At 42.3% G+C, this 13,990-nt stretch overlaps 1 protein-coding gene across 1 annotated transcript in view; it reads right to left on the bottom strand.

The window, feature by feature from the left end:
• Positions 1–5,014: 5,014 nt before the first annotated feature.
• CPPED1 (calcineurin like phosphoesterase domain containing 1) overlaps positions 5,015–13,990 on the bottom strand; it is a 154,247-nt gene continuing 145,271 nt past the window's right edge. The window contains exon 4 of the mRNA XM_075899349.1: positions 5,015–5,167. Within this exon, the coding sequence (XP_075755464.1) occupies positions 5,091–5,167 (77 nt within the window). The 3' untranslated portion in view covers positions 5,015–5,090. The remainder of the gene's footprint in view (positions 5,168–13,990) is intronic.

Here is a 13,990-nt window from a genome sequence, read left to right as displayed (position 1 = left end):
GCAGCTAGGGAAGCCCATGGTGGCAGAGCTGGGGATGCTGGGGTCTACGTTGCCCAGTTGATGACCCTGTGCAGCAGGATGGTGTTGATGGCCTGCACCACCTGTAGAAGGAGACAAACAAACAAACCCACAGGGTTGCCAGGTCCCTTGGGAGGTCCATGAGCCAACCTCCCACTCCCTTCCACACACCAGGAGCAACCCCCTACTTACCTCATTCCCCATCAGGGATTTGTGAAGGTGGGACTAAAAAACCTCCCTGGAAGGGGGCTTCCACCAGCACCCGCCTTCCCTGGGGAACCCAATTCCAGAAGGTCACCACACTCCTGGAACAATAGCCTGAGAGTGCCATATCTGCATGAGCATGGCCCGGGTGGTGGATCTTCCCATGCTGAACTGGTTCCCGATGGATTGGTAGCTGTCCGGCATGACAAGCTTCCAGATGGCGATGGTGACCCACTTCTGGAGGGGGATGGCGGGTATCATGTGGGTGTCCCATCATGTGAGGGCAGGGGCGAGCCTCTCACACAGCTCCATATAGGTGTCCTTCTGCATGTGGACATTCTGGAGCCACTGCTGCTCATCCCACCCCTCCATACCAATCCAGTCCCACCAGTCAGAACTGATGTCCAGATGCCAGAAGCAGCGGTGCCTGATGTGCAGGAGTGGGCGGTGGGGTCGTACTGCATGAGCAGTACCTGCAGAGGGATGAGGATGTTCCCCCACAATGAGCTGGGCATTGTGTTCCTGCAGGGCAAGGCAGGCAGCCTGCAGAAACTGCTGCAGGAGGTGCAGCACAACCTGTAAAAGCTCTTGACTGCTCAGAGACAGCTCCGGCTCCATGGCAGGAGTGCTGAGGTGTCCACAAGCGCAGCCACATCAGGTAGTGAAAAGGCTTTGCTGTCCCTCGAGGAGGTGGGCAAAGGAGAAGAGCCTGAGACATGGCTGTACGGGGGGGAAGGGGGTCCTTTAAATTTGAGCCTCCAGTGTTGTCCTGATGTCCTGCCTGAAGTGCTTCTGGGTGGCCTTAAACGTGATTCAGCATCCAACGAGAGTGGACACTTTATTTCGAAATAGCTCAGTGCTATTTTGATCAGCATTTGCTGTGTAGAAATGTTATTTTGAAATAAGCTCTTTCGGAGTATTTCTTCCAGAATAGCTTATTCCAAAATAAGCGAGCAGTGTAGTTGTACCCTAAGTAAAGAATCTACTGGTTTCTTCATTTCTCTTGCTCCTAACACATTCATAGAACCTCTTTTCATTCTCTTTTATGCCTCTGATTTGGTGTTATTAATTTTCTGCCTTAACCTTTTTCATTTGTCCCTTCATGCTTGACACTTTTTGTACTCATCTGTAGCAATTTGTCCACATTTCCACTTTCTGTAAGATTCTTTTTTTAAATGTTCAAGGCCTTAAACAGCTCCTGATGGAGACATGTCGGCTTCTTACTACTGTTGCCTTTTAGCCTTTGCAACCTAGGTGGTGGTTTCAGGAAAGATACAATGGACTGAATAGAGACCAGTCATCTTGGCCCCCAGAGGCAGTATCTCCAACTTGTTGTTAGAATATTTTATTATTAATTCATATATATAGAATAGATTTCAGATTTAATGTAACAGTGCTGCAGTTTGGCTGTGTCTGTTCTCTGGATAGCAAATAATTATATTTAAGAGTTGCCAATCCGGTATCTTTCTAGAGCAATAAGTTAATGTACACACACATTAACAGCCGTCCAAATCCTCTTTGGTTCAGATGCTTCTAGGTAGGTTTACTGCCCAAATGCACTGCCCTTGGTTCGCCTCTGATTTACACTGCTATAATTCTTTTGGTTTCAGTGCAAATGCTCTTTATTTTACCCTGCTTTAGGTGAAAGCAGAATCACATCACTATCTTGACTTAAGCAAAATGCAGGACAATGTAGCACTTTAAAGACTAACAAGATGGTTTATTAGATGATGAGCTTTCGTGGGCCAGACCCACTTCCTCAGATCAAATAGTGGAAGAAAATAGTCACAACCATATATACCAAAGGATACAATTAAAAAAATGAACACATATGAAAAGGACAAATCACATTTCAGAACAGGAGGGGGATGCGGGGGGGGGGGGAGGAAGGTAAGTGTCTGTGAATTGAAGTGTCTGTAATATCGTCAATTCACAGACACTTACCTTCCTTCCTCCCCCCCCCCCCCCGCATCCCCCTCCTGTTCTGAAATGTGATTTGTCCTTTTCATATGTGTTCATTTTTTTAATTGTATCCTTTGGTATATATGGTTGTGACTATTTTCTTCCACTATTTGATCTGAGGAAGTGGGTCTGGCCCACGAAAGCTCATCAGCTAATAAACCATCTTGTTAGTCTTTAAAGTGCTACATTGTCCTGCATTTTGCTTCAGCTACCCCAGACTAACACGGCTACATTTCTATCACTATCTTGACTTAGGATGTGTAAATCACCATGCAATCTCCAGCTTGCTTGCGAGCCAGTGACTACTTAATTACTAAAGATCACTGAAACCACAGGGTCCTAGGGCTTCATGAAATCAATTACTATCACAGATGGCACCTTTGCTGGCAGTGTTAGCAGAGCAGAGAGGCAATAGAGGCTGAAGAAACCTCTCAGGCCTTAGTAATATCCAGCTGAGGGATAAAGGGAAGCCAACCCTTCTGCAGCCAGTGCTATTGCTGCCATGTGGAAAGACAAAATTTCAGACTCTGGAGGGCTCAGTTTGGGTTTGGAACTTTGCATATGTGCGAAAGTTTCACTTTAGGAAAAAATAAATCTCTTAAATAACCAAACTAAGAACCTCTGTACATGGGGGAAGGAAGGGAATTGGACGCTGTTTAAGATTTCTTTTAAACGGTTTATGTGGTGGTAGATGTCCAAGGCCTTGAAGCTTGGCTTCCAACTGGACAGTGGCTAGTGACACCGAGTACAGGTATATTCTAAAGTGCACGGGGTGGTGAGTGAAAGTTCCTCTTGGAGAGGCTTGCCCCTTGCCCCTCCTCTTCTAGCCAAGGCCCCATCTCTTCTGGTTGAGGCTACTGCTCAACTCACTCACTGCTCTCAGCCCCTCCCTCCTGTTGTTCCAGCTGGGATGGGAGTGGGGCTGAAAGCTTGGCCCCTCCCCCACATGGTGCTGGCTGGGACACAGGGGGTGTGCTGAGAGCTCAGGTCAGGGCAAGGGTGGTTGAGCTCTCAGCCTCAGCCAGCCCTGTGGCAGAACTCTGCTGTGGCTGGAGGTCTGAGTCCAGACCCCTGCCCTGTTCCACTTCCACTCTACCTCATTCCCCTCAAGGCCCCACTGTCTTCTAGCTCCCTCACCCCCTGCTGCAGCCCTGAGTGCAACCAGGAAAGCTCTGTGCCCCTGCTGTGGCCCCTCCATCCCCTGGGCATGGCGGAGTGGATTTTTCAGGGTGCTCCAAATCTGACACTGTCCCCCCACCAAGTGGCATGAGGTTTGGAGAGGCTTACCCTCCCTTAGCCTCCATTGCATGTCCCCCATGTCTAAGTGGAACTTATTTTATTTCCATACACATACAAGTCGTGAAATGAAATGGGCTAACAACATGCAGGACAGTTCATCCTTTCAGCCTGGCACCAAATGCCCAGTTCTCAGGCACTTCAAGCATTTGCTCAGAGACCAAGATAGAGAACCCACTCTCCTGTGGCTTGTCCAGCTCCCTCCGCTCAGAACCTTGCATAACACAACCTGCCATCACCACAACATGTCTTCCCACAGCTGGACATTTTTTCTCAGGTGAAGAAAAAAAACTAGACACACCACAGAGCACCAGGTGACGTGTTGCTAATAATCAGTCCTGGCTGAATAATTGCTTAATTTTTTTTGAATAATTTATTAAATGTTGTCTCAAAATAAACTGAATAAATGCTTGAACTATATTGTATCATGCTAAAATGCATGAATAATAAAAATTTGAATAATTTATTGAAAATATATTATGAAATTCATTGAATACATTATTCATCAAATATGTTTGACCTAGCTTGAAGTAATAATATGGAATCATAACATTATAAGTAGAGAAAGCAGCAACACCACTGCCATTGATTTTCGGTTGCTGCTGGATACCATGTACTAAAATGTCCTGGTGTCTTTGGAAGTTTTCCACTATGATTAGTAAATTCTAATACCCAGGAACAGAAATAGTGATGGCAAATATTAGCATTGCTGAATGCAGCCATTCCAAATTAGTTTGATACTAGGGTCAAGTCAGCAAATCAGAATATTTTGGAGGATTATTAATTGTCCTTTTTCTCCTTTGATATCTCTTATAAAGTGGCTCACAATTTCAGTACATTGCATGTTTTTGAGCCATGTTTCTGAAACCTTCTAAAATCTTAATATGAGTAAAACTCTGTTGAGCTTTGCAAAAGCTGTACAAATACGCAAACTCTTAACATCAGATTTTTTTTTTATTAAAAGGCTCTGTCCAATAAATGTTTTTGCCAAGACTTCTAAGTGTATTAAAATGCATTGGTCATGTGTCTTATTCAGTCCCTATCACTGTAACAAGGTGTGCACAAGACTGAGGTAATAAAAAAGTTCTATGCATTTGAACAATCACGTAACAACAGTTATGGTGCCAGTTAGCAAGGACTGTTCAACTGAACAAGAAAAACCTTTTGAATCCCTCTTTCCCCTTTTCTCCTTACCCCCTTAAACAGTCTGAAAATATAGAACGAGATGAACAATTCCTGTTAAGTTCCTGCCAAAAATACAAATTTAAGACCATTTTGTCACATTTAAGTTGATACGATTTTGGCTTAGCAAAATAAGAACCCACAAAAGTAAAACTGTATCGTTTTAATGCATTGTGTGTCTCACTATAAAGCCATGTGTTCACAGCTGGCGACAGCTTTTAAGTTCTTCTAGTGAGAACACTGGGCACAAGGAAGCATTAAAGTAATGAGCGTAGAATCCACGTCAGAGTCAGAGAAGAGGTCCTCTAACTTTGCCTACTGAAAAACAAATGATTGCACAGGGCACACTTGATCCCTTTTTGGCTCTTTATTTCAGAAATAGTAAGAGGAAAATCATGTGTGAACCTTTCTGCTTTAACCAGGTGTCTTCACTGAGATTTCACAATGAGGTTGATTTTAAAATGTTCTTTAGTCTTTTCTGCCTTCAGTACATTGGCAAGTGAGTCTGTGGAAAGTAAAGAAAGGAAATAGTTATGAGACTCAGGTCCTTAGATACTTGCTCTCGTAGACCAGGAAATGAGGTTGGTATGCCTACATTGCTCAGTATGAAAAATTCACACCTGGAACAATGCAGTTAAAATGACCCCAGGCTTGAAGGCAAGTGAACAGAATTCTCATATTGATCTAGCTTCCACATCAGAGAGGTGCATTACTATCCAACACCAATGATAGACTCTTTCACGACAGTGTATGTAATGCCTTTACTGAGGTGGTACAGTAGTGCAGCTGCAGCCGTGTATTTGCACTGCTGCTGCTGCATTTTACATGTAGTCAAGTCCTTAGTATTCAAACACCGCTTCATCCAAAGATCGTTGAAATGTGTGTGAGACTTTATTGACATCAATGGGCTTTGGAGCAGGCTTTACTATTAAGCTATATTATTTTTTAAATCAAAAGTATACCCTTAAATGAATATTCTCTCTCTCTCTCTAATTTAATTTGTGTTTTACACAGTATTAATTTGGGGACAAACCTATTTGAAAGTAGATAACATTTTCAAAAGCACGTAAATGAAAGAATCTGAATTCCATTGAGTATCTCTGGGCTTTAGGCTTCTAAATCATGTTGGCACTTTAATGGCTTTTAAGTTTTGATCACAACGATGTAGTGAAATAGTATTTTGTAATATTTTCACTTAAATAGTATTCATGAACTGTAACGTCTTCCTCAGGATTCGGTCTTTAATGGGACTGCTCAAGGGCTGAACATTAAGATAAGTACTTCACCAGGTCAGGGCCCGAACACTGAGTACGTTACAAGCTCCTCTCTGAACCAACATTTTAACTGGTTTATAAACAAAGATGGAAGTTGTCACCCTGGCAATGTAAATTTCCCATAAATTCCACTTTCCTTCTCAGCTTGGCCTTGGAGGAATTGGGATTAATTAATGTACTGTCAGGAACTTCTTAGGTTGCTGTTAGATGCCATGTTAACTTCCAATAATCAAGAAACACTCTGCCTTGTTTGAAATGGGCAAGAGTTCTTGAGAGCACCCCAAGAGCTTAAAGCCTAGAGTCTGGCATGCCTATCATGGCTGACTCTCTGAGGCTGTGGTACATCCATCAGGCTTCCACATTTGGGGAACTGGTGGACCACAACATTTGTAGTGACACCCTGCCATGGAGTCAGTCATGCTATGTTAATTTGGTCTCCTTTCCTAGTTCTTGACCTCTCTGCAACTGATAATGTCGGTGCCAAATGGAGTGGCGGTGGCAATGACGACTGTGTTATGAATACTTCTCTATTAGAAATTGGTCTGAGACAATCCACTCACTGTGCATAGATTAGCAATCAACCCACGTGTTCTGTCACTACTAATGCTAGATGTAAAAACGTGACTTAGCGCTGAAGCCCGGTGCCATTTTGCAGCAGGATTCCATTTGTAGTGCAGCAAGGAATGGTATGTAGAATGGTGCTGCATTACAAGGGATTGTGTTTATAGAGAAACGTTAACTGTAGCATAGCTAGGCCCATTTCTTCCTTCCTTCTGGAAGATTCCTTTAAAATATAATGTACAAGACTGAACAGCTCCAAAAATGATTTGTAGAGAAGATGGATCTTTGCTAAAGCAATATTGAACGGTACAGTCAATGCAAAATGACAAGAATGCAGTGAACACCCTACAATGCACAATTTAATAAACTATATTTAATTACTATTTTTACTTTTCCTGGCAAAATGATAATATCGAAGGTGTAGCTATTTTATAGTGTTTCCCACACATACCCAAGTCCTATACCCATATGAAATCTTTTTCAAATGGAATTTTGGTTTTACAGCCTGCTATTAATCATGACATGAGGAGGAAAAAGATATAATCCTCTGTAGAATCCTCTATAAAATAGTGCACTGAGACATCCCAGAAACAAAGTTACGTGAGATCAAAGTAAATTGCAACAATTCATCTTGTGTTCTTCAAACCACCATGCTGAGTCTTAAAAGAAAAACTCAATCTTTCCCCCTCAGCCCACCAGATTGCATGTTCAAAAGGCAAGAAACTGTTCTCACTATGAATCAACTGTTAATTATATTTCACAAATAAGGTGCTTAATAATGTTAGCTGAAATTTTTTAGAAATTTTATTCTCCTAATTAGGACTTGCTCCTATATCTTTTCAAGGGTAAATAATTTAATATCTATGTATTCTAACAGATCGTATGGAACATGAGACCTTGATAATTAACATTATATTGACCAAGTTTACCAACATCTTCCTGTCAAGTATACAGCACAGTGTTTTTCATTAGCATCACTGTAAAGCCAAAGTTATTACAAAATGTTACGTAACCATCAGGCAATGAAAAAACATCAGTCTAGGGCTACTCAACACATGGCCTGTGGCCCACATGCAGCCCCCGACCTTTGGGTTTGTGGCCCGTGGTGCAGTTTGGATTTATGCAGGGATCCACAAGCAGCCTATGGGTGGGAGCCAGAACAAAAAAGTAGTCAGTATAATGGTCTGCTGTTGATATGCGTTTTAGTAGTTAAATTCCTGGACTGTCATTTCTCATTAAAAGTGCTGTCATATGGGTGGAAATCAGGTAAATATTGCATTTTATTAATATCAGCAGAACTGACTTAAATGGGAGCTGTGTGGTGTGTAGTCTTGCCTTTATCTTTGCATTCATGCCCATCAAAGTGTAAAAGAAGCTATTTGCATATATTTGCATATATATTTGCATGTATCTACAACCCCACTTGAGTTGTGGCCCTTGGCATGTGTTATGAGTATTATTGTGGCCCCCCCCAGGGCTTCCTACGTTGAGTAGCCCTGCATTAGTCCATAGTAATTCATAGCCAGGTAAACAGACGTTTACTCTTGTGATGTAATCATTTATTTCATTTTAAATATGATGTTGAAAGGTGTTAATGCCCTAGCCACTTTTCATTCAGGCTCAACATACAGAGCAATTAAACATCCCTCTCTGCAGAGATAGCTGAAACAATAGCAAGCCACTGCCAAAAGCAATCAGCCTCATAGCAATGCTGATCAGAACCTAAGCCTATGGGCTGGGGCTTTCAGTGAGATTGATGGTAAAGGCAGGGACTTTATTGGTTACAGTTCTGTCTGTGGGAGGCAGAAAGCGAAAGACGCAGTTGTGAGCATGGCCCAAGAGAGAACAGAGGCATCATACTTGCTGGAAGGGCAGTCTTGGCTTTCTTAGCATGGCAACTGCCTGCCTCTTGTCTGTTTCTGCTGTATTCCGGAAAAGGGGGCTTGGGTGCAATCATGTTTGTACACAAAAAAAGAAACACTAGGAAATCCCTGAGTCTTATCATCAGTTTCCCCTTCCAAAGGAAACTACCCTTTCTTCTTTTGAAAAAATAAAACATAGACATGGAGTTTGATTCTGCAGAGCAGAAATGTGGAATTCTCTAACTGTGAACGCAAGTTAAAATGGTGATGAGAAGGGCCATGAATTTGGCAAGGTACTTTTAAGCATTAACAAAATGTAAGCATTTTTGCTGATATGCTTAAATACTTTTGCTGAATGAGATCCTAGAATTTGTAGCTTGAGGGTACCTAATCCTGCTCTGAGCATGCTACATGTTAGACTGGGGTTGCTGGATTTGGCAATATCTGTTTTTTTCCAGGTTTTTTTCCTTATAGCTCCTAATATTGACTTAATTGAGTTTATTGATGCTAATCTTCATCAATTTTGGAATTAATATTTAAGGTCATCTGGGATGAAATAACCGCTTTTGCTGATAATACAAAAATGGAGAAACAAAATAAAATGCACAGTAAATTGTAACGTATTTAATTGCATTCAGTTATGATGCTTTCTAGATGCCTAGAATCTTTCTGGTTATACTTATCTTCAATATTAAGTTAATATACAAGCACCAATGGAATGAGCTCTACTTAAAATGGATTTCTAGTAAACCAAAGGCAAGGGAGCATAATTACAATGTTGAAGACTTAAAAATAAACTTCACAGGATTTGAGTGAAATACAAAGATCATGCAATGCTGGAAGGTCAAACTACTGAAGTTATCAGCTTGTTAGATCAATCAAAAATACAACACATCTCTAATGAGGAAGCACATTAACAGTAGTATTGCTGTTCCTTAGAGGACAATGAGGAGAGGCATTAAATGTATGTATTATTAATAAAGAGGTGTTAGATATATTTTAAGATTATCATCAACACAAACAGCTATTGGTGAAATAATAACAGCATTAAAATAAATACAATACTTTTGTAAATACCAAGTAGAATCCTGACATATAAAAGTACCTATTACCAGGTAAGTTCTTACAGTATTTGCATAGGCTTTCCTATGATTCCTCCATTTCATATGTTCCAAATAGCTTGTTTCACTGTTTCCCATATCTTATTTATACTCTGATATTCTGATTTTACTGCAGACTAATTCTACTAACAAACTAGCACTGCAAAACTAATTCTAAAGTTTAAACAACTACACTGAAAATATTACTTGCACACATCCTAGTGAAGTAAGATTTAATTAAAAATAAGGTAAATTTATCAAATATTTCTCTCCAATTCCCTTTTGGTGGCAGCCCTCCAAGATAAGAGGAGAAAAAAGTATATTTTGGTTGGGCTGCGTATGAAGCAATATGCATTTATCTCCTGGACTAAATTGCAACATAGCAATAGTGGATGCTGTTCTCTAGACTAATCAGTCTATTACTTCTCTATTCACATTAGGTCATGGAAACAGACCCGGTTCTCCCTTTTCCAGTAATTGAAACTCTGATCATTATTGGGGTGAGATTGGCTGCTCATATGAAAAGCTAGTTCCTATTTCGTTCTTCAGCTGAATCAGTAATCTTACTGATATTGTTGAAAAGGATTTAAGCTTAATTGACACTTTTTGTCCAGTATTGGGATTGTAGTACAAATTAATATCAATAAGAATGATCAAACTAAATGACACCTCTGTCAAAATGTAAAAAAAATCCGATGCACACTCTATAAAGCTAATGTGCTGTGTTAATGCCCACTATTAAATCCTGGATCATTAAGTAGATTTTGATATACTTCTGTAATGGTCATATTCTCCTTTCATCCAGCTGTAAGTCACTGGTTTGGTAGCTGACATTTTGCATTGTGACTAGCTAAGTAGTTTCTGTGGTCTAATCTTTTTCACAGAAATATTTAAGTTGCCATCTTTGAGTACATCTACGATTCACATTAATTTAGAAACAAGCTATTCCTGAGTAGTTCATCCGAAATAGCTTATTTCGAAATAGCACGCCTACACTGCAGGGAAGCCTCAAATTTAGTCTGAGGCAGGCTTCCCTAATATAGACATACAATCTCGATTTAGAGCCCTGTGGAGGCAGTGGGGAGGAATAACTTAGAATGGTCCTGGTGAGGGGCTATTTCGAAATATCAGCTGTGGAGTGTCTACACACGCCTTATTTCGAAATAGCTATTTCTGAATAGATGTTATTCCTTGTAGAATGAGGTTTCAGATTTCAGAATAAGCCACCTGTTATTTCAAAATTATTTCGAAATAACAGAATAACTGTGTAGACGCTCACATAGTTATTTTGGAACAACGGCTGTTATTCCAAAATAACTCTGCCGTGTAGACACACCCTTTGTGACTTTCAGGGTATGTCTAGATTACAAGCTTTTGTCGACAGAAGTTTTGTCGACAGATACTGTTGACAAAGCTTCTGTCAACAAAGAGTGTCTAGACTACATCCAGTTCTGTCGACAAAGCAAGCCGCGTAGTTGACATGACAATGTAGACACAAAAGACAGTGTAGATGCAATAACGCCTTTTGTCGACAAAAGGCATTATTGCTCATAGAATGAGGTTTACAGCTGTCGACAAAACTCCTGAGTTCTGTCAACGTTATGTCGACAGAACTCAGTGGCAGTGTAGACACAGGAATAGTTTTGTCGACAAAAGTCCATTTTTGTCGACAAAACCCTGTAGTCTAGACACACTCTATATGTCCCCTTTTTAGTAGGGAAGTGCAGAGCAGTCTTCTTCCTCAATTTCCATGCAGACATTGCAAAGAAATTGAAGAGGAAGACTCAGAGTTACATGAAGGAATATGATTGGACAATCAAGCAATGCTGGGAGGTCAACCTATTGGAGTTATTAGCAATTTCAGCATCCTATTGCAACCTTTGAGCCAAAGTCTTTCTTTGGTTTTACAATAAGCTTAGAGAAATATAAAGAGGATACATTTAAAGCATTGAACAATATTTATGTTCAGTAAGTTGCTAGCTACCCAAAGTTTAAATAACACTCTGCTTTTAAAATGGGAAGCAGACTTTTCACAGGCCTTTTAGAGCTAAAAAGGTATTCTTAGTCAACCTCCTGCAATTGATAAACGTTCTAATGGATAGTTGCTTTTAGAAAACAGATGAAAATGTCATTTGAAAAATAAAAAGCCATCACCTTTTGCTCCCTCTGAATGAAAGTTTCAGAGGGGGAGCTGTGTTTTTGAATGAAAGTGTGGCTTTATTTTTCACCTGAGTGGTTAAAGCAATTTTGGTTTATCTCAGTCACTTTAAACTAGCTTATTTTCTTATTTTATGTCTGCTGTATTGGAGTTGGATTTCATTTAGGCTGGAGTTTAATCTAAAGGTTATAGTGATGGCTGCAACTCTGTTCTTGCCATACAATGTATGCAGCTTGTACCATATCTTTTTAAATGCAAATGTCTCTCAGTAGCAGCTCTAACAACTTTGAGTTTCCTGACCTGGGGATGTCTGACAACCAAACGATTAATAAAATTGCTTTCACGGGGTGGGGAGGACAGGAACTAGCATGGAAGCAAACCACTGCTAGTGTTTCCCCACTCCAGTATGGGCCAAAGGAACAATTTTTATTTAAAAAATTAACCCAAAATGGATTAAAAATCTGTAATTACCAAGCCACACACAGCCCTAATGGTATTCCACTGTTATCTATGCAGTTACAAAAGGTGTCCATGTGGCGCAAATCTGTTGATACCAGAGAAATGCAGGTATGAAATCAACCTAATTTATTTGATTCTCTCTTTGTGTTCTTTACTGTCCCAGTAACCTTGTGAGACTGACAGAAGAATCTTGCCCTGACTGTACCTGGCAATTATAAACTGACTCGGTAGAGGAGCAGCAGGCATGGGAGATGGGAAAAGAGTGCTTCCTCACAGAAGCTTAGCACTGAGCAGCACTGTGGCTGTCACTGTTGTAGAACAGGTGCTAAAATTATGGTGACCATAGTTTTGGAACCAAAATTAGGGACACATTATCCACGTTGTCTGACGCTCCCCCCCATTAGCCACACCTCCTGACCCCCGTTAGCCACACCCCCAACCACAAGAAGTCCCACCCCTGGAGGGAGTGTTCCTGGGGTCAAGAGGGACACATGAACAGAAGTAAAGGATGTCATGTGACCTCTCTAAGAACTCCCACCATCCTCCTACCATTAGGGATGAGTTTGGCCCCCACAACACCCCCCATGCAACTATCATGAAATTGAATTAACCCAACTTGCATTGCGTTAACTCGAGGGGAGAGGCTGAGGGAAGTATTTCCTCTAAGATTTTCCTCCCATGAGCGGAGTGTATTTTATCTTGTGCACCAGTATTGAGTTCATGTGCACTTGTTCGGATGTGAGCCACTGTGGCACCCAAGTTATTAATAAATATCTTATAAATATCTCTCTTTTCCCTCTGCTGCCATGTCTACTCCCTTCCCCTCCCCTCATCAGCTCCCCTGGTGCTTGCTGCTGCCCCCCACCCTTCACCCTCCTTTGCTGTCTTGGCTCCTGCCCTTATCGGTCCCCTCAGAGCTTTGGGGACCTGCCCCTGCACCAGCCCTTCTCTTCCCCCTGTGTCCACTCCTACTCTAGCCCCATTCTGATCATCTAAAGTACCCCTTCCCATCCCCTCTCTTAACACCTCCCTCTACCCACCTGCCCTGCCTCTCTCATCTGGTGCCCGTCCCTCCCCTCCATGTGTCTGCCCTTCTGCTTCACCCTTACAAACCTCTGGCACCTGCAACTTCCTGATGCCTCCCCCTTCCTTGACAGCCCCTCCCCTCCTTGCCCTCGTGCCCACTCCATCACCACCCTCTGCCCAGTTCTCCTCACATCCCTCTGCACCCTCACATCTGACTTGCTCCTTCCTCATGCCTATCCCTCCTTTCAACCCCTCTTCTATGACACCCACTCCTCCCTTCTCTTCCTCCCTCTTGCCTCCATTGTCCTTCCCCTTTCCTCTCCCCCCATCACCCTGTCCCCTTCCCTCTCCTATCCCCACTGACCCCTTCCCTCCCCTCCTCTCCCCCTTTTCCTCATTATCTCCTCTTGGCCCCCTGGCATTTGTCTCTCCTTTACCCTGTCCCTTGGTGCCTTCCCTGTTCTTCTCCTGCCCTGGCCCCCTGTCTCTTCAGCACAAGCTCCTTTCTCTCCTCACCTCCTCTTCCCCCTTAGTTCTCTCTCTTCCCCCTTCCCTCACCTGCCTTCAATGTGGAAAGCAGTCTGCAGGGCTGGAGTTGGGCTGTGGCACTATTTTTAGTACCATGGCCTGGCTCCAGAAGCCCCAGATGCTCTTGGGGCAGGACCGTGTGCCAGGACTGGAGCTGAGGCCACCTGTGGTATTATTTTTAGTTCCTTGGTCCTGGTCCCCATGGGCTGCCTAGCTCCAGGTGGAGTCAAGCGGAAGCCGCATGAGGACCATTCCAGTGAAGCTGCCCCAGCTGGAATGGGCCTTGTGAAGCTGCCGCATGACTCCAGCTTGAGCCGGGGCCGCCAGAAGGGACCTGGACAGCAGTACTAAAAATAGCAT

This window comes from Pelodiscus sinensis, chromosome 16, assembly GCF_049634645.1.
Source record: "Pelodiscus sinensis isolate JC-2024 chromosome 16, ASM4963464v1, whole genome shotgun sequence".
NCBI classification, from domain to species: Eukaryota; Metazoa; Chordata; order Testudines; family Trionychidae; genus Pelodiscus; species Pelodiscus sinensis.
The sequence above is the reverse complement of the archived record's forward strand: the minus strand, read 5'-3'. Positions and strand labels throughout refer to the sequence as shown.